Source organism: Phodopus roborovskii, unplaced genomic scaffold, assembly GCF_943737965.1.
Source record: "Phodopus roborovskii unplaced genomic scaffold, PHOROB, whole genome shotgun sequence".
NCBI lineage: Eukaryota > Metazoa > Chordata > Mammalia > Rodentia > Cricetidae > Phodopus > Phodopus roborovskii.
Window position 1 is genome coordinate 17,497,144 of NW_026126460.1, and position 24,681 is coordinate 17,521,824.

General features: G+C 38.8%; 1 protein-coding gene across 1 annotated transcript in view; it reads right to left on the bottom strand.

The window, feature by feature from the left end:
* Window positions 1-4,258: 4,258 nt before the first annotated feature.
* The window catches only part of Abca12 (ATP binding cassette subfamily A member 12), a 158,429-nt gene continuing 138,006 nt past the window's right edge, over window positions 4,259-24,681 (bottom strand). The window contains exons 41-54 of the mRNA XM_051190416.1: window positions 24,051-24,105; window positions 23,292-23,469; window positions 21,739-21,854; window positions 20,594-20,753; window positions 19,299-19,552; window positions 16,843-17,047; window positions 15,880-15,989; window positions 15,481-15,622; window positions 14,188-14,322; window positions 12,131-12,234; window positions 9,983-10,075; window positions 8,573-8,678; window positions 5,980-6,117; window positions 4,259-4,638 (exon numbers count right to left, since the gene is read on the bottom strand). Of these exons, the coding sequence (XP_051046373.1) occupies window positions 4,531-4,638; window positions 5,980-6,117; window positions 8,573-8,678; window positions 9,983-10,075; window positions 12,131-12,234; window positions 14,188-14,322; window positions 15,481-15,622; window positions 15,880-15,989; window positions 16,843-17,047; window positions 19,299-19,552; window positions 20,594-20,753; window positions 21,739-21,854; window positions 23,292-23,469; window positions 24,051-24,105 (1,904 nt within the window). The 3' untranslated portion in view covers window positions 4,259-4,530. The remainder of the gene's footprint in view (window positions 4,639-5,979; window positions 6,118-8,572; window positions 8,679-9,982; window positions 10,076-12,130; window positions 12,235-14,187; window positions 14,323-15,480; window positions 15,623-15,879; window positions 15,990-16,842; window positions 17,048-19,298; window positions 19,553-20,593; window positions 20,754-21,738; window positions 21,855-23,291; window positions 23,470-24,050; window positions 24,106-24,681) is intronic.

Consider the following 24,681-nt stretch of genomic DNA (forward strand, 5'->3'; position numbering starts at 1 on the left):
GAGTGATCATACAAGAGAACTAAGGAAAGGTTTTACTCCCCTTCCACAAGACTTACTCATTCCTGAAAGACATATCACAAAGAAGGGTGGAAGTCAGAACACGACCAGTGTGAAGAGCACCAGAGATTTCCACTCCAATCACATAGGCACAATTACAGCTCATCACTAAATTGTGGAGAAATTATATACATCCAAATTAATGTATTTAGCAATAAATACATGTAGCATTTTAATAAATATGACACATATGATCCAGTATTTCACATGTAACAAATCACTAGTTAAGTGGTCCTTATCGTTGTTTTAATTATAACTCTGTTTTACTTTAAATTTCTCTCTCTCTCTCTCTACTCATATAAATGGGGAAATGTTTAAATTGTAGTTTTGAAAGTGTTTTGTTTCAAATGGTATTTTGTTTTTAATGAATTTCATCATGGGCAACACTGTTAATAAAATGGTGGCATGTTCAATGCTTGGCACTTTAGTGGAATGACTTTTTATAGATAAACATCTTAATTTAAAATGGTTAGCTATCTGCACTGTCTCCCTCCACTCCCCCAGCAATTAGTAGTCTCCTAAAACTAAAAATGCAAAACCATGGAAGCAAAAATTAAAATATATAGTTTATATACATCAACTTCTAAATTGAAAGACGCCTCTTTGGTCCCTTAGAGACTATCTATTTATTCATTTAGTAATATTGGGGAACCCAGTGCTATGTAAATGCTAGGCAAGTACTCTGCTACTGAACTGTATTTCAATCTTCCTTTAAAGATTTATTGAGCAACAATAATATGTTAATAATATTCTGGATATGGGAACCACAGTGATAGTGAATAGCCTGACCAGTCAGTACTCGGGAGAAATGGTGTGTAGTGGGAAGAGACAAACAGAAATGATTTATAATGCTGCATGGAAATGTTTCAGCAGAGACACATTAAAAAAAAATGCTTTTGCAGCAAAGGACAGAGCAATCAACTCAGCCTGTTCGCTGGGAAGGAAGGACCTCTGAGGAGGCTTGTGAAAAGGGACAAGGGACTCTAAAAAGCTGAGGAAGAGAAGAAGTCTTCTAAGATGAATGAGTAGTATGAGAAAAGTCCTGTAGAATGCTTAAGTGATCCAACAGAAATTGGAAACACTGATGAAGTTCATGTAGTCAGAGCAGGAACTTCATGGCAAAGAGAGCCACAAGTTTTAGGACCAGTTTATAAACCATGTTCAGGGCCAGCTAAAGAGTCTGCATCATTTCTTTATAAATGGGATACCAGTGTGGGTTTATAAGCAAGGAGCCACTAGATCAACGGTGACAAATGATGCCAAAGGAAAGACTATTTGTTTCCTTTCAGTTTGCTGTGTCATGTTGGGAAGTTTTGGTTAATAAACCAAGCAGGCCCCTGAGTTCAGATGGGGGTAAAAGGGTGGCAACCTGCTACATCTTCCCCACCTTCATCCTAACCTAGTCATGCTCACTCATCTGCTGCGGAGTGGACAAGGAAGGCAGAGGACATTTTGGGAAAAGACATGTGTACATATTATCTTCCCATTTTTTCTTGTGTTATATTCAATGTTTTACAATCACGAATATTTACTTTTGTAGATAAAGTGAAAATTGCCATGATCCTCAGAGGTAATTCAAATAACTCATGTAAAGAAGGGAGGTTCTGTATGTGTTATCAAGAGTGGAGAGTCCTTCTCGGAGGACTGGGAATTCTGAAAACACTTCCTAGGTTTCCCAGAAGCCCACGGGAATATAGGCTCAAACACATTTCCATGCACATTCCTTACTTTTATGTGAAAAGGGGACCAGGAAGCCCTTGTGTGGCATATCCCAGCAAATACCGAGACAAAGAAGAGATAAATGTGCAGAAATCTATGGAAACAAGGCATTTGAATTCTGCTTCCAAGATGTTATCCAAACCCTCCCATCCCAGCTGATTCACTGTAATATGCCATCAAACATTGTTCTCTCTCCCCTTGTGTGAATGAGGTACCTCCTGGGAAACTGTGTTTCAGAAATTTAAACAGAATTAGGATGTGTGGTTTCCATGACAACCACACCAGCTTTTCTTTTGTTTCTTATTCATTTATTTCCATTGCCAACACATACATATTGAACACTACAAATGTTTCTTGTATGTGCAGGTGGTGGGAGGGTTTGGAAGGTCAAAAAGGTTTCTGTATTCATTGAGTTTCAAGTGTATTGAGAGAAATGAGTACCAAACACTTAAGCCAATGTGCAGTTGGAGAAGATGAGGCCAGGTAAGACATTCCTGCCCACCAAGGGGTAGATTAAATTGGCAACAACCACTAACCCATATTCTGAGATGGTTATAAACTCCACCCAGAACATCCCCCCTGTCTTGTGTTTCTGTTTAAGCTCTTCGTTCTCTGTGCCAGAGCAGTCACTATTGCACACTCCATCAAAGAAGGTATTGACATGTCCATTCCTTAGCTTCCACACTAATTCATATAAAGCATTTGTGAGGGGGTCTAGCTTTAATGAAGATGCAATGTTAATGGGACCTGTCCACAATGAGTCTACCTAGTGAAAAAATGTGGGAAAAAAAACAATTAGAATTTTCTTAGTTTTAAAAGACTATTGAAAACTTTAATTCCCTCCCTACCATTGTCCAGTGGCCATCAAGCAAAAACCCAACCACAAAAAGGGCAAGATCCAGTAGGCAAGTTTCATTTATTCTTTCATCGAGTCTGGTCATCTTTTTATAACTCAGGGGATTCTGAAGACTCCCATGCTCCCAGAGTCATATTTCCTACTCTAAAAGTGTATGTAAGTATGTATGTATGTGTATCCAAACATGTGTGTGTGTGTGTGTGTGTGTGTGTGTGTGTGTATCAAATATAGATACAGGTTTCAATGTGGAGGTAATTCAGGGACTCATACATACTGAGTACTTGTTCTGCTACTGAGGTAATTCCTTGGCATTTATTTATAAGACAAGTCCTCACTGTGTAGTTTATGCTGGCTTTTAACTTACAAGGCAGCCCCAGTTGTCCTTGAACTCATGATCACCCTACCTCCACTTTCTAAGCTCTTGGATCACAAGTGTTCCTGACTGTTAAGGACATTTATACACCCCCCCAAATTGTATTACCATTTGTTAAAATATGTATTTAAAGTCTAGATACATGACAAATTATGATGTAATATTTCACATAAAAATGGTGTGGCGATATAACATTAGAATAGAGAGATCAGATTTAAGCTGAGAAAGCAAGGCAGTAAACTTCTCTGGGAAAGAGGAACACTTCTCAAGACTGTTAGATGGACACAGTGACTGGGGACCAAGCATTCACACTATGGGATCATTAAATGGAAAACTGCAAAGATGAGAAGGAGTGTAGATCACCATGGGAACTGCAAGAGACCAGCAGGACCAGATCCTAAAGAAGAAGGGGAGATGGATGCTGTTCAGAAAGGCAAAGTAAGCAGGGGCCAGGTCATATGGAATCTCATGGGTCATGTGACTCCTAATTTTCGATCCCTGGCTCTTTCCTATTAAAGAAAATGACATCATTAGTAGCTTCTTTTAAACTTTGAGTTTATTGGTCATTGATATAGAAACAGTTGTGTCAAAGCTGGCAAACTTGTACATGTACACACACACACACACACTCACTCAAAGGACACATAAAGTAACTTTGTCAAAGGGTGGGCAACTTGGTATTATCAAGTAGTCTATCTTGTAACCATAGGTATAATTCTAGGTCAGCCAGGTAGTAAGCTGAAAAATATTTTCATACTAGTTTTTCTTTCACAGCAGTTTCCTATGGAGAAACTAGAATTGTGACGGTTTCTGAAAGAGCTTTAAAAATGTTGCTTGCCAGCAGCACATGAGGATCTGCACAGCTGACACACCTGTTTCCTCTCAACAAACAAGAAGCATCGTCTCCATGTGCCTTACCATTGCCCAGGCATGACTGGAAGGAGCCCACACTTTGTTTACCACCAGGGTAAACTGCTGTCTCATTGTATTCTTATCATAAGGCACATTGTGGGGGTCTCACCATGTCCCCATGTATTCCCAGCACTGAAACTAACAGGCACACCTCCTGCAGAGACTGTACCTACTACTTTCTGCCATTGTTAATCCAGTCCTTAGCACTTTACACAAGTGCTAGATCCATGGCTTCATATTATTTTCTAGAAATAAGTTATTTTGTTTGATCACCCAACCTTGTCTCCCCCAGTACACCTTATTTTTCTTCTCTGACCTTACTTTTCAACTACTAATACCCATGTCTTTTAAGCTGTCCTTTTATTGGAAGTAATAAATTAAGATATCCATCATGGGGTTGACCTTTTGCCTAAGGATCACCAGTACATGCTCACTGTGTTGAGTACAGGGGAATCATTTCAGGAGCAAAACTGATGTCCATTATAATTTTTCAGTCTTGTGCCGTAAACTTGCGTACAGTATAACACTTTCTAAGGAACAGATGTAGTAAGAAATGGTGTCTTCTTTGAAAGAATCCATCAGTTCTTTGCTGACGTTGAATCTGCTGTAGGTGCTAAGACTCTATCCGGTCATCCTGTGAATCTACACTTATGGTGGAACCATGGCTACTGGTATCGACATTTTCGTAGGATTTTTGGTCTTTGGCGAAGTTGATGAAAACCTGAGTTTTTTCAAAGAATGAAAGACATTAGTAAACAAAAGAAAAAATAAGGCTTCTCTCTCTCTCCTTCATTTTCTCTCCCTCCTCCCTTCTACTCTCTTACTTTCCCTCTTTCCCTACCTCCTTTTCTTCTTGTCACACACTTATACGTTAAGGAATCAGGATTTCTTTAGGACATGCTCACATACTTACGCAATGCATGCCCTCCCTAGAAGTCCATTTATTCAGCCAACTTCAACTGCTTTAAAAGTAATGCCCATTTCTATAACTGTGACTACATTTTTGTGATAGTCTAAATTTAAAACTATAGTTAAGGGTCTATAGCCACACATCTGTAATCTGTATGACATACAGTGATATCTTCATCATGTATGAATAAGGAGCCCAGCCTGATATCCTATCAAATGTTTAAATAGAAATGTTAAGAGAGAGTTGACTAGTTTCAAGAGGTAATACACAAAATAAATTATGTAGAAAACTCCCATTATGTTAGGGTTGCCAATTATCTAACAGACAGAACACTTTATATGATTAAAACCATTAAACTTATTAATTGCAGATTTATCCCATTATCATGGAGAATCTAGTTTTCCTATGCATGATGTTCAATGTTGATCAAATAAATCTAAGACTAACTCTTTGGTGCTGGAGAAACCATTGTTGCCTTAAGTCCCTATAAAATATTAAGTCATAAGTTGCAGCACAATCCATTGACTTACTCTTAGACCCATCAAAGTCAAGCATAGAGTTTATTTTTGTAAGTCATGTTGGTTAGGCTATATAAAACTTAGTGGAAAGATGATGGGTGACTTAGGAAGCTGCTTTCTTTCCACTAATGAGTGAAAAGGGTTTTAAGATGTATAAGAGAAAGGAATTCTTCATTTGCTATAATAAGTGTGTGAATTTAATAAACATAGGGTTTGTACATTTTCTATCATCCATCCCACACACCCTATTTCAGGAAACTGAGTAATGGAAACCTTTTTCATGAAACCTACCCAAAAAAAAGTAGAGGAGACATTAACAGCTAATTATTTTGTAGGTGACAAGAGTGGTTTCCTGCTTTCCATGAATATAAACATTTATGGAAGTAGATGTCATTTACAATGGGAAAAAAACTTCATTTCTCCACTAAAAATAGTTGCTAATGCCTTTTATATATCTATTTTTTAATATCTCAAATGAAGTTAGAAATAAATTAGGCTCTTTGCTAGGGTTTTCAGGTGCAAGATTAGATACTGTTTTAATTAAAAGTAAATTAAATGTCATTAAAAAGAAATAAGCAGGATGTATAATAACTAATGTGTGAAACTGTGCCATGGATCATGACGTGCATTTTACCTCTTCCAGAGTCGTCTGGCTCACGAGGAAATTTGTGATATTTAAAGAAGTCTTGTTGGTTTCCAGAAGGTCAAAAATGTTTGCTACTCCTCCTGCTGTGACTGGCACATGGTACTCTAGCATGCTAAGATGCTGATCCTGCAGGAAGCAAAGGGAAAGACTTGTTTTACAATGGCAAATTAACATCAGCTTGATGGAATTTCACTTTACCGAGAGCTAGGGAAAATGTTGAAAGTTGTTCCATTGGGCGAGACAAAAATCATGCAATGGTTTAAATAATTGGTATATTTTGAAACTAACAGCTTATGGAGATGAGATGAAGAATTGTATGAACATCAGAGAGAAAGCAAATTAAAAAGTTAATGAAAAATTCAGAGCATCCTGGGCTCTTGCGCAAGCAGAAAGTTACAATCTCATCTAGAGGGGGAAAAGATTTGTTCCACACTCTCAGCTTGTGGATCAGTTTTAGTAGATGTGCTGTGATGTTGAAAAGATCTAAAATTCCAGGACTTGGCTGTTCAGTTATATGAGCTAAAAAATGCTAGACTTCAGTGGTGTTAAAGTTGTCTCGAAGCTTCTTTTTTTTCTTCTATTGACAATGCCTACTTTCCATGACTCACCTTAAAATGCTCTCTGTTTTTAAACTTTCACCACTCGTAACATCTACTTTATAATCTGTTGTGACTCCGCTGGAGTATCTAACACCGGCGGTTCTGGGTGTTTCATCATTTACCATCTAGTTTTTGGTGGGAGGGGGTTGTTTGTTCATTTGTTTGTTTACCTTTAAGGCATCTGTCCAGTTTGACATTCCCCCTCTATTTACACCATTCACACTACTGACTTGATGCTTCTCACTCCACATCTGAGTTATTGCAACAGCCTCCTCGGAAGCCCAGAAATCAGGTGTGCTGGTTTGTTTGGCCACAAAGCAGCCAGAGAAGTGAATGCTAGTTTGACCACATGTTGTCTCACCCTGGAATCTACCCCTATGTGACTCTAGATCTATCAAGTAGATCCATTTTTGTTGGTGGTGTGTTTTGGTGGTTGTTTTGTTTTGTTTGAAACAGGGTTTCTCTGTGTAACAGCTGTGGCTGTCCTGAAACTCACTTTGTAGACCAGGCTGGACTCCAACTCAGTGATAGCCACTAGCCTCTGCCTCTGAGTGCTAGGATTAAAGGCATGCACCACCATCTCCTAGTGTCTCAGCCTTATTTCAAGACTTTCTCTTTCGCCCCTCCTTATCTGGAGCCCAGTCTCTCCCTTAAGTTTGTACTCGCCTTTGTCCCTGTCCCTGTCCCTGTAATCTGGCCATCTTGTTTAATTCTCAAGTGATCAGATCAGATAATTTCCATCTAAAGAGATGTTGACACCATTAGAGTAGTGTAAAGGACATTCTCTTGGGGAGAAATTGCCTTTTATCATCATCTCATTCACTTTGGGTAGCCTTAGTCCCATGATGCACACAGCAGGAAAAATGGAGTCGTGACTTGGTAAATAAACATTTCAACCAAGCAACTGACTCATTGAGTGAAACCAACAACCATTTGTAGAAGAAAAGCATCGTTTAATTTTCAATTCTGATGAGAAAAAATGGGCTTTCACAAAAAACTTAAAAGCTAATTTCCTAAAGAAATTATCCAAAGCTTGGGGAGGCTGAGGCAAAAATATTTTATGAAGATAAAATAATTATTTTAAAAACTCTTTCTTTTGCTGTCTAGTGTCCTCTCACATTAATATTATGCCCTATAGTTTGTGAAGACACCAGGCATTTTTTTCTCACCCATTTTGTAAAGTAGACATTCATTCCTGCTTACAAATAAGAGAAATGAAGTTCAGAGACTTTAAATGTTTCCTTAGATATCTCCTCTGCACAGCCAGGCTCAACTCACAGCTTTCCAATTTCTTTTCATTATTCTACTTTGATTTCCTTTTAACAACAATTATTTGTCATCTTAAATTTGTACAGATGGCCTGTCTATCAAGGACGTGATTCTGATAATTTTTTTTTTTTTTTTTTTTTTTTTTTTTTTTTTTGCCACATACATTAAGTAGGTGCTATGTGAATCTTAAACGTGTGTCTCCCTGTGTGTCCATCTGGCCAGTTTTACTATAAACAAGAATCAGCTCTAAGGTATTTCAATCACTTTGGGAACCAAGGGTAGCTCAGACCTTTGTGGGTTTATTTTTCAAAAGAGAGAAACAAAGCAGATAAAAATCTCCTGGCTGCAGGATTCTGAGTGCACCAATTTTTTTTTCTAAGAAATGCTGTTGGTCATATAATACCTGCCATTTCTAGGCTTCCTGATGTATGCATGTAATTATTAAACTGGCAATGTATATAACTTGAAAACAAATTCAGTGTGATGATAAATACTTTGCAAGGAAGAAATTAATATGCAGATGTGAAATATCTAGATTAACTTCAATACATGCCAAGATTTATAATCTGAGAATTTTATTTGTTTGTGTGGAGTTCACATTTTAAACTGGATTAGGATGATAACAATGCTATGATCCACTAGGAAATAGCAGACACCCACTTTGTTATTACCCAAAAAGCCAGGCAAGGCCAGAAGGTAGAGACATCACTTACTTTTAAGTATGTTTTTGGAAAGTGCAGCTGCATAAACCTTGTGAGGTTTTCCATGCTCACTTTATTATTTTTCAAGTGAACCTTGACAGTAAATCCACGTCCAAACCTAAAAGTGCAAAAATACAGTATGAGTTACATTTTGCCAAAATAGCTCCCCTGGAATTCTAGATAATGAAATATGTCCCAAGCCGACCATTACAGCCCCTTTTCTTATATAAAGATTGTCATTTTGCTATAAAAGTTCAGAGAATGTTGCAAACCAGAAACACTGCAATACCATGTTTTGCTTTTTGTTTGTTTGTTTTTAATGTCTGCCTCTATACTGTTTCAGAATCTTAGAGCAAGAGCTGCACTGCAGTGAAAACGCACAATCCTGGCTTTCTTTGACTATCATCAATTGGCAATAATACATGTCAATTTCGGAGTTCAATTCTTTTTATGTTATGTCAGGCGGTGGTGGCACATGCCTTTAACCCCAGCACTCAGGAGGCAGAGGCAGGCAGATCTTTATGAGTTCAAGGCCAGCCTCATCTACAAAGTGAGTCCTAAGACAACCAGGGCTACACAGAGAAACCCTGTCTCAAAAAACAAACAAACAAACAAACAAACAAAAAAACACTAAAAGCAAAATGTCTTTCCAAATTAGTAAGTAGAGCAAGGTCTTAAGAGTCAGGCCCTTGGAGATTTGATGTCAACCATGAAGACTAAGTATGAAGTCAATATGCTGCTGTCACCTATGCTAAGGGCAGGGTTCATAAACAGATTATGACTCTACAAGCAACTCAAGGTCTCAGTCATCATTTTGTCTTTATCTCAGATAATACTATTTTGATAAGACAATTAAGCTGCTGTATGGAAATATATAAGGTATCCTGTAGTTTGGAGATTCACATAGATATGTATAAGTTGCACATACACTTGGGACTATAAATAAATAATTTAATTTTAATGTGATGCTAATATGATATTTATGTATCTTTCCCCAATGCATTCTTGATTAAAAGGTTTTCAATGTGCTAAAATGTTAAATAGCTTACAGAAAGCTTGTGCAAATGGCAAATGAACATGGTAGATTAAAAAAAATCTATGCCTTCATGTACTTGTCAAGTCTAATTTGTTATTGGGTATATTCTTGAAACTACTTCCTGGGAGTATTTTGGTAGTAAATGATTTATTATTATGATTAAGAGCTTCTAACTTTCTAAGACTTGGGGATTTTCACTAAAAGATGCAATAAAATTTTAATAAAATAATTTAAATGTAAGGTGAGTCAATGATTATTTCCAATAAAGGGTGTCTTCATTTCAGGTTTTCTATCCATTACACAGTGGCTGCTGGGGTACAATAGCAGCTGTAACTGTTGGGGAACAACTCCCCTACACTGTGTGCAGACATCATATTGTTGGTTACCTGCTCTTTATATGTTGCAAAGATCCAATGCATTGGAACCTTCCATTCACCATAATGGCCAGCCGGGTACAAAGGGCTTCACATTCTTCCATGCTAAAAGAGGTAGCAGATTACTATCAACATCCATGGCATAGAAAATTGGGTTGAAATTCATAAGCATATGTTTAATCAGTTCATTTTGGCACCGTTGCAGTCTCCCTCGAGGTTTCTCTTAAGAAGGCTTAGCTGTTAAATACTAGGCTCACGACCAAAATGATAAGAGCTCTCTCCTGAGAAACAATCACAAAAAAGCCCTAAAATATGAATTGAACTTACTCAGATGGGGATTATTACTGTCCTCTTACACTTGAGGCCATCTTTGTTGTCTGGATCACGTCCACTGTCAAACCTAATAGTCCTTTCCAGCTTGTTCAGTCTCTAACTCAAGACCTACATATCTTATGAAGTGGTCAGAATGATACAGAGCATCTTTCATGCTATTTCACATTCCATTTGATTTTTGTCTTGGGGTTTGTAACTAGTTAGCTTGTACCTTATCACATCATGGGTGATGATACCTAGAGGGAGTCCCAGATATTGTCCTGTTCACACCATGCAGAAGTTCATGGGAATAAAACGATTAGCCTTGGGGTGATATACTCGAAGCTCTCCTACAAACAACTCTCATAATGAACAAATCTAATTATTTTCTCTATGTTGTCATTATAATGAAAGGTGAACTTAATCCAAATTATAATGAAGGGTCAATGTCATAAGAGAGGCATAGATAAAATGCTCCAGCTTCTTCATACTTAAGAGACTCTGAGGGCTACATGGTGGAAGAGAGCCATGTTGAGTGGGTTTGGGGGGACTGGTGATATGAGAACCTGCGGCAAGTTTGTGGTGATTGTTTCAAGAAGAAAGCACATATAAAAAAATACATGGAGATAGAAAGCTCACAGTGTGGATGCAGAACCAAGTCATTTAGCATGACTAATGAGAGGAAGTATTATGTGGGGGGAAAGACTAAGGATTCTGAAACCTTTTGAAAAGCAATAGGGAATGAGATCTGAGGATAAGTAGGTCTTACATCATGAGGACTTCACAGTAAACATGTATGCTCAGGCCCTGTGCCCTGTTCAACCACCACAATATCCTCACTGAGAAGCCCAGTCTTGACCTACTCAAACATGCAACACTCCAAATGGGCTGCTGAGAGACAGGGCTCAGTTGGTAAAGGCACTTGCTTCCAAGCCTGACTACCTGAGTCTGGTCTCTGGGACCCTCATTGCAGAAGAAGAAAACCAACTTTCTCAAACTGTCCTCTGACCTCTACAAGCAAACAGACATCACACACACACACACACACACACACACACACACACACACACACCACATAATTATACCACATATACACATACCATATACACACACACCACATACACATACATCACACACACACACATACATACACACATACACACACACCACATAATTATACCACATATACACATACCATATACACACACACCACATACACATACATCACACACACACACACACATACACACATACACACACACCACATAATTATACCACATATACACATACCATATACACACACACCACATACACATACATTACACACACCACATACACACACCACATACACACACCCCCCACACCAAACACACACACACCACTCACACACACCCCACACATATACCACATGCACACACACACACACACACACAACATACACACACACCACATACACACACATCACACACACCACATACTCACATATCACACACACACCACAGCACATACAGCACATACACACACCATACACACACATCACACCCTACACACATCACACCCTACACACACAATACATACACACCACACACACACACGCATATACACCAGGCATCATACACCTCACAGACACCACACAAACACCACACTCAACCACAAACACAGCAGACACACATCACATATATACACATCATACACACACATCACACACCACACACACCACATACATCACACCCCACATACCACAACACACACGCACTAAAAATTAAAACCAAAATACTCCAAACACTGATGAATACTCATGTCACATATGTATTACATCAGACTCCCCAAGGACCTGACTCAGTTTACCTGTGAGACGTGAGGATGACAGAGCATTTGCTCTGCACCTCCTCGGAAATGATCCTCCAGAGGTGTCGTTTTGACTTGGGATCCATCCCCGAGCTCGGCTCATCCTAAATAAAGAATTACCAAGAAAACATATCAAATTAATTCATTTTTGATGAAGCTCTTTAGAAGAATCGCTACATCTCAACTCCCTGGGCACAGGAAATCACGTTTTGAGGTCCTGTGACTAACTCGCTTTTAAAGAAGTGCTTTAGTGAGGCTGCCACCCTGTTACTTTACATCCATCTCTTACGTTTCCTGGGAAAACAATTCACCTCAATTAGCAGCAGAGCAGAGCTTTACACTCAGTTCTACATTCTCATATATGTGGAATTGTGACCTGCCACTGCCACCGTTCCATGTGGAGCAGAAGAAACCACAACTTGACGTTGCAGTGAAATATGTTCCACATGTGTTTCTGGTGTTCAGTTATTAATTGACATTTAAGAATGTTTGGGAAAAAATAAGATCTGTTGAAGTCACCTAAGTGGAAAAATCCACAATATTTTTCAAAACAAATGAGGCTTTGATAGATTCAGACAGAAGATACCTTTGAAAATGAAACAACACCTGGTCTACAGAGCTAGTTCCAGGACAGGCTCCAAAGCAATACAGAGAAACCCTGTCTCAAAAAACCAAAACCAAACCAAAACAGACAGACAGACAGACGGACTGAAAGAAAGAAAGAAAGAAAGGAAAAGGGAAAGAAACAACAGATAATGTAGATTAGCAATAATGGATCCCAACAGGCAGTAAATAAAAAATATTATGGGTCCAGATTAAACATTTCAAAACATACGTGTGATGGAAAGAATTGGGTCATCAGAATTCTGTTCATCATGTGTGGCAGTATGCTAAATTTAAGTAGAGCAAAATGATAAAGGAGATATTGTCATTGTTTCTATTTTTGAAGAAAATGGAATGAATATGCAGTATGTTCATAGGGCAGTGTCTTCATCTTCTAGCCTGTGTTTCCTCAGCTCATTACAACATAACATTTATATAGTACTTTTACATGCAAACGGCTTTACATCTATTATCTCACAAGGATGCTCCAGGATTGTTTTGTTCAATATGAGGGATGCTTACACAATAGGGTTCCTTTATAAACATTGACCAGCAGCAATGTAATACATTATAAGCTTCCAGTATTCTGGAAATATGGTCTGTCTAGGCAGTTTAAATGATTGGGTCCACTATGTGACTTAATCCCTGGAATAATGTGGTGATTTATAACTGGATTTTACTGAATGCAGTTAAAGTTCTTTTAAAATTTGGAGTTCCCTGAATGAATGTAATTTTCCAAAATAAGGACATGTTTATTTCTCTGAAATAAAGGCCCTTTTGCTTTGGTGGATCTCAAGAGCAGAATATTACATCACTAGTATGTGCAATTTGTACTTCCGGGTGATCAGTTAAATTTTGCAGCTCTTAACCAGATATAAATGCGGAATGCATTTTTTATCCCATCCTAAATTCATGTAAGACAACACTGTATTTTCCATGACTTCACAAACTAAATAACTCTTATTTTTAAACTACAAAAGAATATAATTTTTTTAGCACAACACTTTGTTCTAAAATGCACTTTTCTTCCTCGGTAAAAAAAAAAAAAAAAGAAAAAAAAGAAAAAAGAAAGAAAAGAAAGAAACCACCAGTTCACTTGATCAGGACCTAACAGACATATGATTTCATCAATAAGTGGGAATTAAATTTGAACCTGTTCTATAACTTATTTCAAACCCCCGAGTTTGTTGCAGCTGTTTCCCATTCACATGCTGAGTGTTTTCTCTGGAGCCTCCTGAGCCATTGCTTCAGACAAAAGATGTTTCCTGAGGACACTGTCATGATCATAAATTATTTGCTAATACAAATTCTCCTAATGTGGTAGTATGTGTGCTTTGTCAGTAATAGGAACACAGTGAGACTGCACTAGATGTTGTTGGTGATGCTGGTAAGATTACAAATCCTAATGCCTCCTTTCTAATTCTTTATAGTTTTATTTGCAATCCCTCTCTTACCAATAGGAGGATGGATGGTTTCCCTATTAAGGCCAGGGCAGTGGACAGCTTTCTTTTTGTGCCATAACTGCACATGGAGGTAGATCTGTCCTTGTAGGGCATCAAGTGAAGCCTCCTAAGGAGTTTATGAACAGTCTGTGGATAAGAAGAAGCGGGATTAGGCAACCCACCCCTTAGTCAAGCCCAAGAACCAATATGAAACAAAGACATGGCTGTGAATAGACATGTTTCTCGTGGAAAAAGGGCCTAGGAGAAATGAAAATATTTAAATTTAACATAGATTTCATTTTCAACTTTAAGAGATTGATTATAAATCAACACTTCATCAAAGAGAGAAAAATAATTTCCTGGGGGTACAATTTCAAATGGGAAACCCCCAAATGTTTGTATGTGTTTACAATTGCAGACTACCTCATGCTGTTACCACAGGATTCTCCTATAATGCTTAAAAGCTGAAGTGTCCTAAGGCAGAGGAGTTCAAAGGCAGGTTTCCCATGGATTGTCATCCCACTTCGTCTTCATCTTACCAAGCTGTGAGCTGTCAGAAAGTCTTAAAGACTGTTTAACACTGACCTGCTATGAAAACTGCCATGCATTAGAAACCATTATTTTTCTTTTTATAGTTAAGTAACTCTAGCAAATGGTGAAATCCTAGTTGTGTGTTCCCATCAAGTCTCCAGAATTTGAAGAACAAAGGAGTGCCGCCCCCCAAGAGTTTCATCATTCCATTACAAAAATAAATTGTTGCAGTGGTATACAGAGTTACAGGAAAAAAAAAGTCAAAATCAAGGTTGGTGTTGTAACTTAGAGGTAGGATATATGCTTAGCATGCGCAAATCCCTGGTGCAATCCCCTGCAGTAATAAATAAAAAGTAAAGAGAAAAAGGGACAGAAATGGAAGCCCTTCTGTTTCACCTGGAAGTTTTGCAGAGAATCATGTGCACCGACATTTATTTGAACAGGGAAAAAAAAAAAAAAAGAAATAAAGAAAGGAAGAAAGAAAGAAAGAAAGAAAAAAGCACTAGAATCACCAATCAAGGTTCAACTTGGAGCCGAACACAGTGTGGATATCTGTTTACTAATGGAACTGAACAAACTCAGGCCAAGAAGCTTCTAAAGCTGAGCTTTTAGGCAGGTATGGATACAGAATACACAGTCAAGCCAAGTTGGGGTTGCTGGTTACGAGCAGCAGGCTACAGCTTCCTACATGGCACGCTGGCTTTGCCAGGAGTACCATGAGAGGAGGGATAGCAGTGGTCTTCAGATTCAGCTGTTTCCCACGTGTATACTCACTTCTTTAATGTCTTTCTCTGGAATCCCATGTACTCTGGCGTAGAAATACAAGTGTTCTTCCACAGTTACCAGGTCATCTAAGGCATCCTCCTGAGGGCAGTAGCCAACCAATGAACTGTGAGAATCCATATGACCCAGTGACCTGGGTGGAGAAGATCAGAACACATGAGTTTCTAACAATAGGTCACTAAGTATTGGGCTAGTGGCTTTGACTTGGTTAATATACACAGAATTTTGATAAAAGAGGGAAAATACTCATACTACTAGAGAAAGAGTAAACTTTAGTCACTTCAATGATCTTCTCCTTAGGCCATGAAGATTTAATAAGGCAACCATGAAACTACATAAAAATTTGTTAAAATTATGCGGTGTTCAATAAGGAGAAGTATTCATTTGTACCCGCTCTTGTTCCTGATCAGGATGTTTCCACTGGAAGGAATTATGTCTCCAGTCAGCATCTTAAATATAGTGGTTTTTCCTGCTCCATTCACACCGAGGAGGCCAAAGCACTGGGAGGGGGGTGGGAGAGAAAAGGAAAAAGATGTAAGCCATAGCGACATGTTGCCATTGTAACTCCTTCCTCCTCCCTGGGTGAGACACCTTCCCTAGAAGAATATATCACTAAAATTATTTCTGGATAGAATGTTACACTGCTGGCATATAGTAAGACTTTCTTTTCTAAAGAAAATGGGTATTGGGTGCTCTTTTCCTCTAAGTGTCTGAACATCTGTGTAGAGAGAGGCCCTGCTTACTTATGTTGTAGTGCCCCTTTGTATGACCTGATAAACTACCCCTCAAGTACGATGTGCTGGCTCAAAGAGGTAATTACAGTATAGATTTCACATAATTTGCACAAAATCACAACTTTACTGAAAAAGCTACTGATGCAATAATTTATGCCATCCAATGAATTTAATGTATACACTTTCCAGCTCTGTTCAGAAAACTGAAGAGAGACTGCCATCTTCTTTTTCTTCTTTCAAAGCTACCTCAATCCTGTGAAAGACTTAAGAATAGCAGTGAATGCATGCTAGGGCATCCCCTCTGAAAACAGCTGTCTTTCTGGCAGACTTTGAACGTGCCTAGGAAGGAGAGATGCCAGAAAGCATCCTGAACAAGGACAATAGTCCTGCCTATAGTCCATCCCAGAGACAGCAACAGTGTAAAGGGGCGCTTGGGACTTGCTGTGTGTTGGGAGTGAATCTTCCCTGGCAACAGCAAAGATTCATACAGCAAACACCACACACACACACACACACACACACACACACACACACACACACACACACACCCCTAGCCCATGAAAATACTCAGGGCTTCAGTTTCGTATTTCTAGAGGAAGACCAAAACCATGGTCCCTACCTCTCCAGCAGGTATCCCAAGGCTGATGTTGTTAACGGCTATTATCTTTTTGTGGATAAGTTGATAGGTCTTAGTGAGATGATGGAGCTGGACCAGATCAAACTCAGCTGCACCACTCTCGACTCTTAATCTCTCAGTGCGCACATCTTCATCTTCATCTACTGTCTCCATGATAGGCGAGGAGACAAATTTTCTGAAGAAGAGCCTAAAAACCAGACCCAGTGATTTTATACAACAGATTCTGAAATGACGCCACTCTGTCTGAACACTTCAATGCTCTCACTTCTCTTGGGGCATGCTGCCTACTATTAGACTGCTCTTACATTTGTTACATTATCCTGCTTAAATGTCTTAAGTGTCAATAGTGGTGTTCTTCCCATATTCTCTGCAATGCTTGTAAATAGTATTTACTTTCCTCATATGAAATGTTTGCAGATCCACTGTTAAAACTCAGAATACCAATTTCAGTAACAATGAGATGCATGTCTGCAAGTCAGCTTCTAACCGGGAGTTCAGAATCATTGGTAGAACTCAATACCTATGAGCCTCAAATCCTCCATAACTTTATCACTATAACAACTGTCTCCTCCTCCCTCTCCTCCACTCCTTTCTTCTCCTTGCTCTTGCTCCTGTCCCCTACTCTAGTTGCTCCTCTTCTTTCTCCATCTCTTCTTCTTCCTCCTGTTTACCGTGGTAAATCTAAAATGAGTTCTATACTCAACAATATTCTCTTTTCTCTCCTAATTTTTTCAAGGGAAGGGAGATAGAACCCAGCATGGTATTGCTGGCAATCAGCAGGTCTCTCTTAAACTCATCCATAATCCAAGTGTCATTTATTCTGTATTCTGTTTACAGCTAATGTCTCATCTAAGATCCAAGAAATAATTTAGGATTACCAGCTCTGCCAACTCACTAAGTCCCAGCTCACCTCAGTGTCTTGCCTAGGAAAACACCAAATTAAAAGAAAAAGAAACACTTTAAAGTCCAGTAAACCAATCATTTCAGGTCTATCTTGGAAGTCTCTTCTTTTAAACAATACCAGGATTCCCTGAACTCGCGTTTTCATTATATCTTTTCTTGTCTAAAGCCCACTCACGCAGTTAGTCTCCAAGCAATGAAATGCCTTGGAACCCTCAGTCATGAACTGTTATCTCTACCATGAGCTTCAGTCTTACCTGCATTTATCAATTACTTCAAAATACTCCTGTGTCTCTGACTCCTGCATTCCAATCTGCACTGCTTTTGCAAAATCACACCTGCTAACACATCATTCAGTGTTGCTCTCTGGTCATTAGCCTTTCATAGACTGCCATTGGTTTGTCAAATAAAGTCTCTCTACTTAGCATTCAAGGCACCCCACAACTTTTCAACCATACAATAAGACTAAATGGCCTATTATTTCATCACATTCATTCTACCTTCTAATCAAATTGTATAATTTTTCTTTACCTTCTTTTGTTATTACTTAATTAAAATTTGTTTTTAATAGGTAATACAGGTATATATTAAAGTCCAAATGGTACTAGAAAATGGAACATGAAAAGCAATTACTATTCAAACAACACTGATAATAAGGGTAATCTATTATAAGAAAGTAAATTTCTTTTTAACGTACACAGTAATATATAATACTCATCTATTAACCTTTCACTCCTGTTTAATGAATATTAGAACAAATATTACATAGATAATTGGATCACACTCTGTGTGTAAATGCATGTTTTGTGTGTGTGTGTTTGGTTATATATAAGGATGTTGGGTGTCCTGCCCTATCATCACTCTTTATCTTATCCTTTGAGGCAGAGTCTGTCATTGAACCAGAGCTTGCAGTTTTGGTTAAACAAGATGGCTAACAAGCCCCCAGGGATCTGTCTGCCTCACCCTCACCCTGCATCTAACAATGCTAGTGTTACAATCATGTGCTGGGATATGGTCAGCCTTTCATGCAGGTGCTGAGCATCTGAATTCATGTCCTCATGCTTACACAGCAAGCATTCTTCTCCACTCAACCACATTCTCTGTGGCTCAGTGTAATAGACTGCTGGTTGTTTCCACACCTCTGCTGTTAGAAATGGTTAGTATGGTGAATAACTTTGCATATGCAAGTTTGAATCTTTACTATCTTTCCTAACTCCACCTTTGTGTGTGTGTGTGTGTGTGTGTGTGTGTGTGTGTGTGTATTCTCCCAATCATTGCCTCTTAGTCTCTTTAAAGTTAACAACTATGCTTACTTATTCCCTTATTCCACATAAATACTTGCAGGCAGGTAGAAAGGCTCTTTACTGTTACAGCTGTTTACAAGAGTTAAATGAATGATAAGTTATGCTACCATGTGTTTAAAAGGTCTTGGAGTAGACTTTCTCTTGTTACTAGAGGAAACACCACAATTATCACTCATCCCTGAATATTCTGACTTGAATATCACAGAGGACAAACACTGTTTTCATGGGGCTTACCTGAGCTTCTTTATCAGCCACTCATTGATTAGGAGTCGCAACAAGAAAAACATGGTGCCCTGAGAAACCAAAGCCACAAACATTGCACCTAGTTTATTCATTTCGAAGGTTTCGCTTGGATATTCCACACCATATGCCTTTAAGAAATCCAGGACTGCTTGTTGCTGAGAGAGTTCTATCAAACCGTAGCCAAAACAGAACTGAGGGAATATCAGGAAAATTCGCTTGAGGGTTTCAGAAATAAGTTCTAGAGTCTGAAACAAGAACAATGACAAAATTTAGTTTTAGGGTCCCAATATAATTTGACAAACACTTAAAACCATGGGAAGACATATGGGGAAGCCTGTGCACATTCACAAATATTTCACTTGCCTGCTGGAATAGCAGAATTTATCATTAAAATACAAGTAAAAAATGTTTTTCTCGAAGTGTCCCAAGGTTCAGGCCTAGTCCTGGAGGCAAAGTCATTTCTAGACCTGCCTTAGATTAGAGGGGAGGTAAGCCCGGCAAGAATAGTGGGGTGCAAAACAGTATCAGTGAATCCCTGAGTGAGAGCAGGCTCAGGAAAGCTTCTGACCATAGGGAATCTCAACCTGGGAGAGACAGGCAAGGTGAAGCGAGGTGGAAGGAGAGACAACAGACATCAATGAGGCACAAATGGCTCGTTGGCACGTTATTCGCACTTGAGGCCAACTACTTCCACCTCATGGTTTTCCTTCCTCCTCCTGGAGTGTCCTCTCTATTCCTCACCTCACTTCATTTCCTCTCTATTCTTTCCCATTCAATTGCCTGGCACTGTTAGTCCTTCTCTTTCACTAATCGTAATTGTTAGCTCTGAATGGAGAGTGATGCTTACAATGAAGTAGATTCCAATACATGATTGAAAGGGAATGAATTAGGTGTTTTTTTTTTTCTTCTGTGAGTGTTCAAATGAATCCTAACCCACAGCCACATAACTAAGCCATTCTTGCCACCACTGCACCTTAGGGATTTGTTAGAGAGTAAAATGTGTAACTGACCAACTGGTGCCATACAATCTATCTGATTTCATATCTGTCAGTTTACTCACGACCTAGCAAAAGTCAGTATTATTAACACTCAGATAATATGCATTATCCCAGATAGAGCTTAATTTTTTCAAGATGTACTTGTGCCTTTTCTAAATTTTTAAAAAAAAAAAAAATCAAATGATGTCCTTTTCTATTTAAATACAGAGTAAAGAAAGTCTTCTCACGTGGAACATGCTAAGGTTTCTGGTCTGTTTGCTTGTTTAACTGATGGATAAAAGGCCTTACCGGGTCATTGGGCTTTTCCTTGGAAAGGAAGTATACCACTGACAAAGAAACAATGGAATTGATGCCGAAAAACAGGTTGACACAGACATAAGTGATGAAGGCCATTCCTGTTTCATGGAAGAGACCAGCCAACAAATACATCCAAGAAAACGTTGCGTAGCTGTAGGAAAATAGTACTAAAAGTTAAAATTATGACTCCGTTATTCTACTCTACAAAGCAATAAAATAAAACTCAGATGAGTTTCCAGAGGAAAAGCCAACATGAGTGATGAGTAGCAGAGCCCTGAAGCTGGGTCTCTATTTCATTCCTCATTTTGACAAAAAAGAAAAGACCCTCAAAGATGTTTTGAAAATGACAGCAAGGAGCCCGTCTTTAAAAAAATAGTTTCCCATCATCACAACTATAAATTAATCCTCTTCAGGGCACAGTGTTACCCTGTCCAGGTAAGATTTCTGCTGCTCAAAAACAGGAGTCTGAATAAATCTTGAAAGGAAAGATAATGCCATCATAATAGGTAACTAAGTAATCAAGATCTGGTTAGAAGACAGGTGGCCTCAGTTGAGCAAAGACAAGAACCTGTAGTTTTAAATAGATCTAGAGACAGAAAGGCCCCATAGTTGCTGCAGTTTTTAACTAAAAAAATTACTACCCATGTTTTTGTAGTAGAACCATCTTTCCCACTATGCATCAATTACATTATGCAACCAACCTGTATTACTCTACTATAGAAACAACAGTGTGTAAGCCCACAAGCATCACTAAAAGACAAGTAAAAATATGCAGAAGTAAACTTACATATACCTTACAAAGCCATATATATTCATCTAATGTGTCAGCAGATATAACCATATGCATTCATATGTTTCTGATCATTCTAAAATATTCATTTTATATAACTTAAATAATGTTTGTAAGTTGGTACAATATGTGCTACCAAGTAAGTGCCTGTTAGTGATAACAATGTTAATTTTCAGAAGTATATTCCTTACAAACTGTGGACTAGCAAGCATTATATATTGCTAGTCATCACTCATGTTAAATGACCCCAAGACAACTATAAATTTGCTAATGAGACTAAGGTCCTATGTGTCTAGGAGTGCTTACTTCTGCTAATTCTTTTTCCATTGCTTAATCAGCATCTTACCCAAATAGCAAAAGTAGAAGAGACACAGCTCCTAGATTATTTTCACTGTAGAAGGCAGGTAGCTTGAAAATTGCGATGACACCAATTGAAAATGCTACAGGGACCAAGTAGAAGACCTATGGATATAGAAAAACCAATATTTAATATATGGAGAACCTTATTTTTAAATCAATAAGCCATCTAGTTTAAAGCTGCAATAAGTTGACCTAGAAAAATTCTGAAGGAATGAATTTCTATTTATCTTCCTGTTGCATGTAACATTGAGCTTACTTTACATTTATTTCACTTTAGAATTTGTCTTCTCTGATAAGAGGTCAAGTCAGTTTCCATCTATATAGATATACAAGAAGTCCCTGGAGTTCCTGCCTCAAGGCTTAAGACTTGGGATCATTCAGTGACAAAGGTTTTGGGAGAAAGATAAGAAAGCCAGGTTTCTTGGTATTAGAGTCAGTCCTCCAAGTATTGATTTCATTTTGGATGTTGCTGCTCTCTCTCACATGGCTGCTTTCTGAGGTTTGGTTATCAGTGTTAGGCATTCCGTGCAAAACAGCAGGGCAACAGTTCTCGCACATTCTTGAAGTCACAGGTACAAGAACAAAAACCTGAGTATTCTGTTGACAAGTATAGACATTAAAGGTTGAAAGTTCGCAGCAAGATGCACACATCATAGGTCAAGGGAACTTTGGGAATTGCAGTGAGCATCAGTATGTGGACCACAGGATCTCAGTACCAAGTAGACCTTCATGGAGCACACATTGAAGCTTCTTTAACATTTAAGCTCTGTGAAGTCCATAACAGTCATTACCATTCTTTTAGACTTGGCTTCTGCAACAAGCACATTTCAGAGCTCACTGGACGCATTAACAAAATGGATCTGTGGTTAATTACTCTCCAACTCTTCAAGCCAATGATCTTGACAACAACTCAGACAATAGCCGCAATCATGGGCAAATGCATACTCCTCTGGGCTCTTGGCCAACATTGGTACATTTGGAGTCAAGACTTATCATTTGAACTTGGGGGACACTTCACATAAAGGAGAGTGCTATCAATGAGATACATCCTTCCCCATCTCTGGTAATCTTCTCTAGTGTGTCATTCAGCCGGAGCTATGACTTTGAATTTTTCACTATTAGTTGATTAAATTTTTATAAGCTTGATTATTTGGCACAACGGGGTAATGCTGTTAAGCTTCTATTTTGCCACAGTAGTGGTTCTCAGACTTTAATGTGTTTTAAAACCACCTGGGGGACCTGGTTTGAAATGCATACTTTCCATACTCCATTTCCCAAGATACAGATTTAATAGACCTGGAGAAGGGCCCAGGAATCTACATGTTAACATGCATTCTGGGAATCTGATATTTCAGAGATAAGCAGAGATAGGTTCCCCCCCCCCAACCATCAGAGGAATATAAGCCAATTGATTTTTCTTAATCTGCTGTCCTTGCAGTAATAATTTGAATAATTAAAGCAAATAGCACTTAAATGTAAAGCTGATAGACTTCTATTCAAATTGATCCCGTCTCTCTTGCAATGACAAAAGTTACTCACCATATCATAGATGAAATTGGTCACCCAGTAGCATGTCACACCAATGCCGGAAATGTGCTGCAATTGCTTGGCTTTGGTCTGATGCTCCCTGACAATGTACGTGACAAAGCTTGCAGTAGTGACAGAGTAGCCCATCAGGATGGACAGCGCCACTAAAATATCGATTAAACTGCTGATTCTATCATGAGCAATAGGGAGAGGAAAGTACACATAAGTTTCTGGAGCTTTTCCCCCTTTCAGGAAGATTCATGACTAAGACTATCAACCAAACAGTGCATGAGCTAGCTGGCTGTGACACAAATAAGGCTTCCTGCAAGGCAGCCAGATACTATCTTTGACATGCCTCTGCTGTGACCCTGGAATAAATGTAGCGCTAGTGCATCTGAATTGGCTGGGGATGTGTGATAGAAAAGCCTTGGTCTCCAAGGGTTTACAGAGTGTATGTAAGGGATATATAGATATTGAGCAAAGAAATGGTACTTAAATGTTATGCAGGGAAGTCAAAATGATAAAGTCCTTGTGCACTTGACTCATAGCAGCAGCAGATTCAGTGAATCTGCAGTCAAGAAGCTCTACTTGGCAGCTCTTCCCCACATCCTCCCAGAGCCTTCCTTTTATCCCAGTCAGTGACTGATATTACCAGCCCTTCTAGATTGACATTCATTCAGATACCACTGTGATTTCCAATTATTGCACATTATACAGAAGCTCAGCTATGCCAATGAGAAAGGAGCATGCCAAAGCAGGAGATGTGCTTACGTGGCTTGTTCCTGGTCTTGTACTCCTGGATAAGGATGGCTATACATGATGATCCCTGGAAGAGGAGAAAGTCCTGCTGTGAAAGGATGTCTGGTTTATCAGGAACACAAACTTGTATATGGATAATATACATATGCAATGTTTTGCTTCTTATAGAATGAGCCAAAGAATTGTACTTTGAAGATTCTCATTTAAAGGAAAATGTTTCCCTCCCCCTTCATACAACCAAGTCTCTATAAGCACTGTTTTTTTCTTTCTTCTTTCCTTCCTTCCTTCCTTTCTTTTTTCTTAGCTTTAAATGAGGAGTTTATTTAGAAAGGGGAGTGAGGGAGAAGGGAAGAGACATACAGGCACTGGGAACAGAAGAGGAGAGAGGGGGAGAGAGAGAAGGGAGAGAAGGGGGGGGTAGCTGGTGGCCAATCAAAAGCAGGAGAGAGAATGCAAAAAAGAAAGCAAAAGAGAGCTTAAATGGACAGGGGTCTGACTTTTAAAGGGGTCCTTTACACCTGCCTGCAGACTAGTACTCATAGAACCCTGGGCTGACCAGAGTACTGCCCGAGTGCATTCTGCCAGGTGACAGGGGCAGGCCAATATAATGCCTGAATCCGTACAGTCCCACCTTTACTTATTA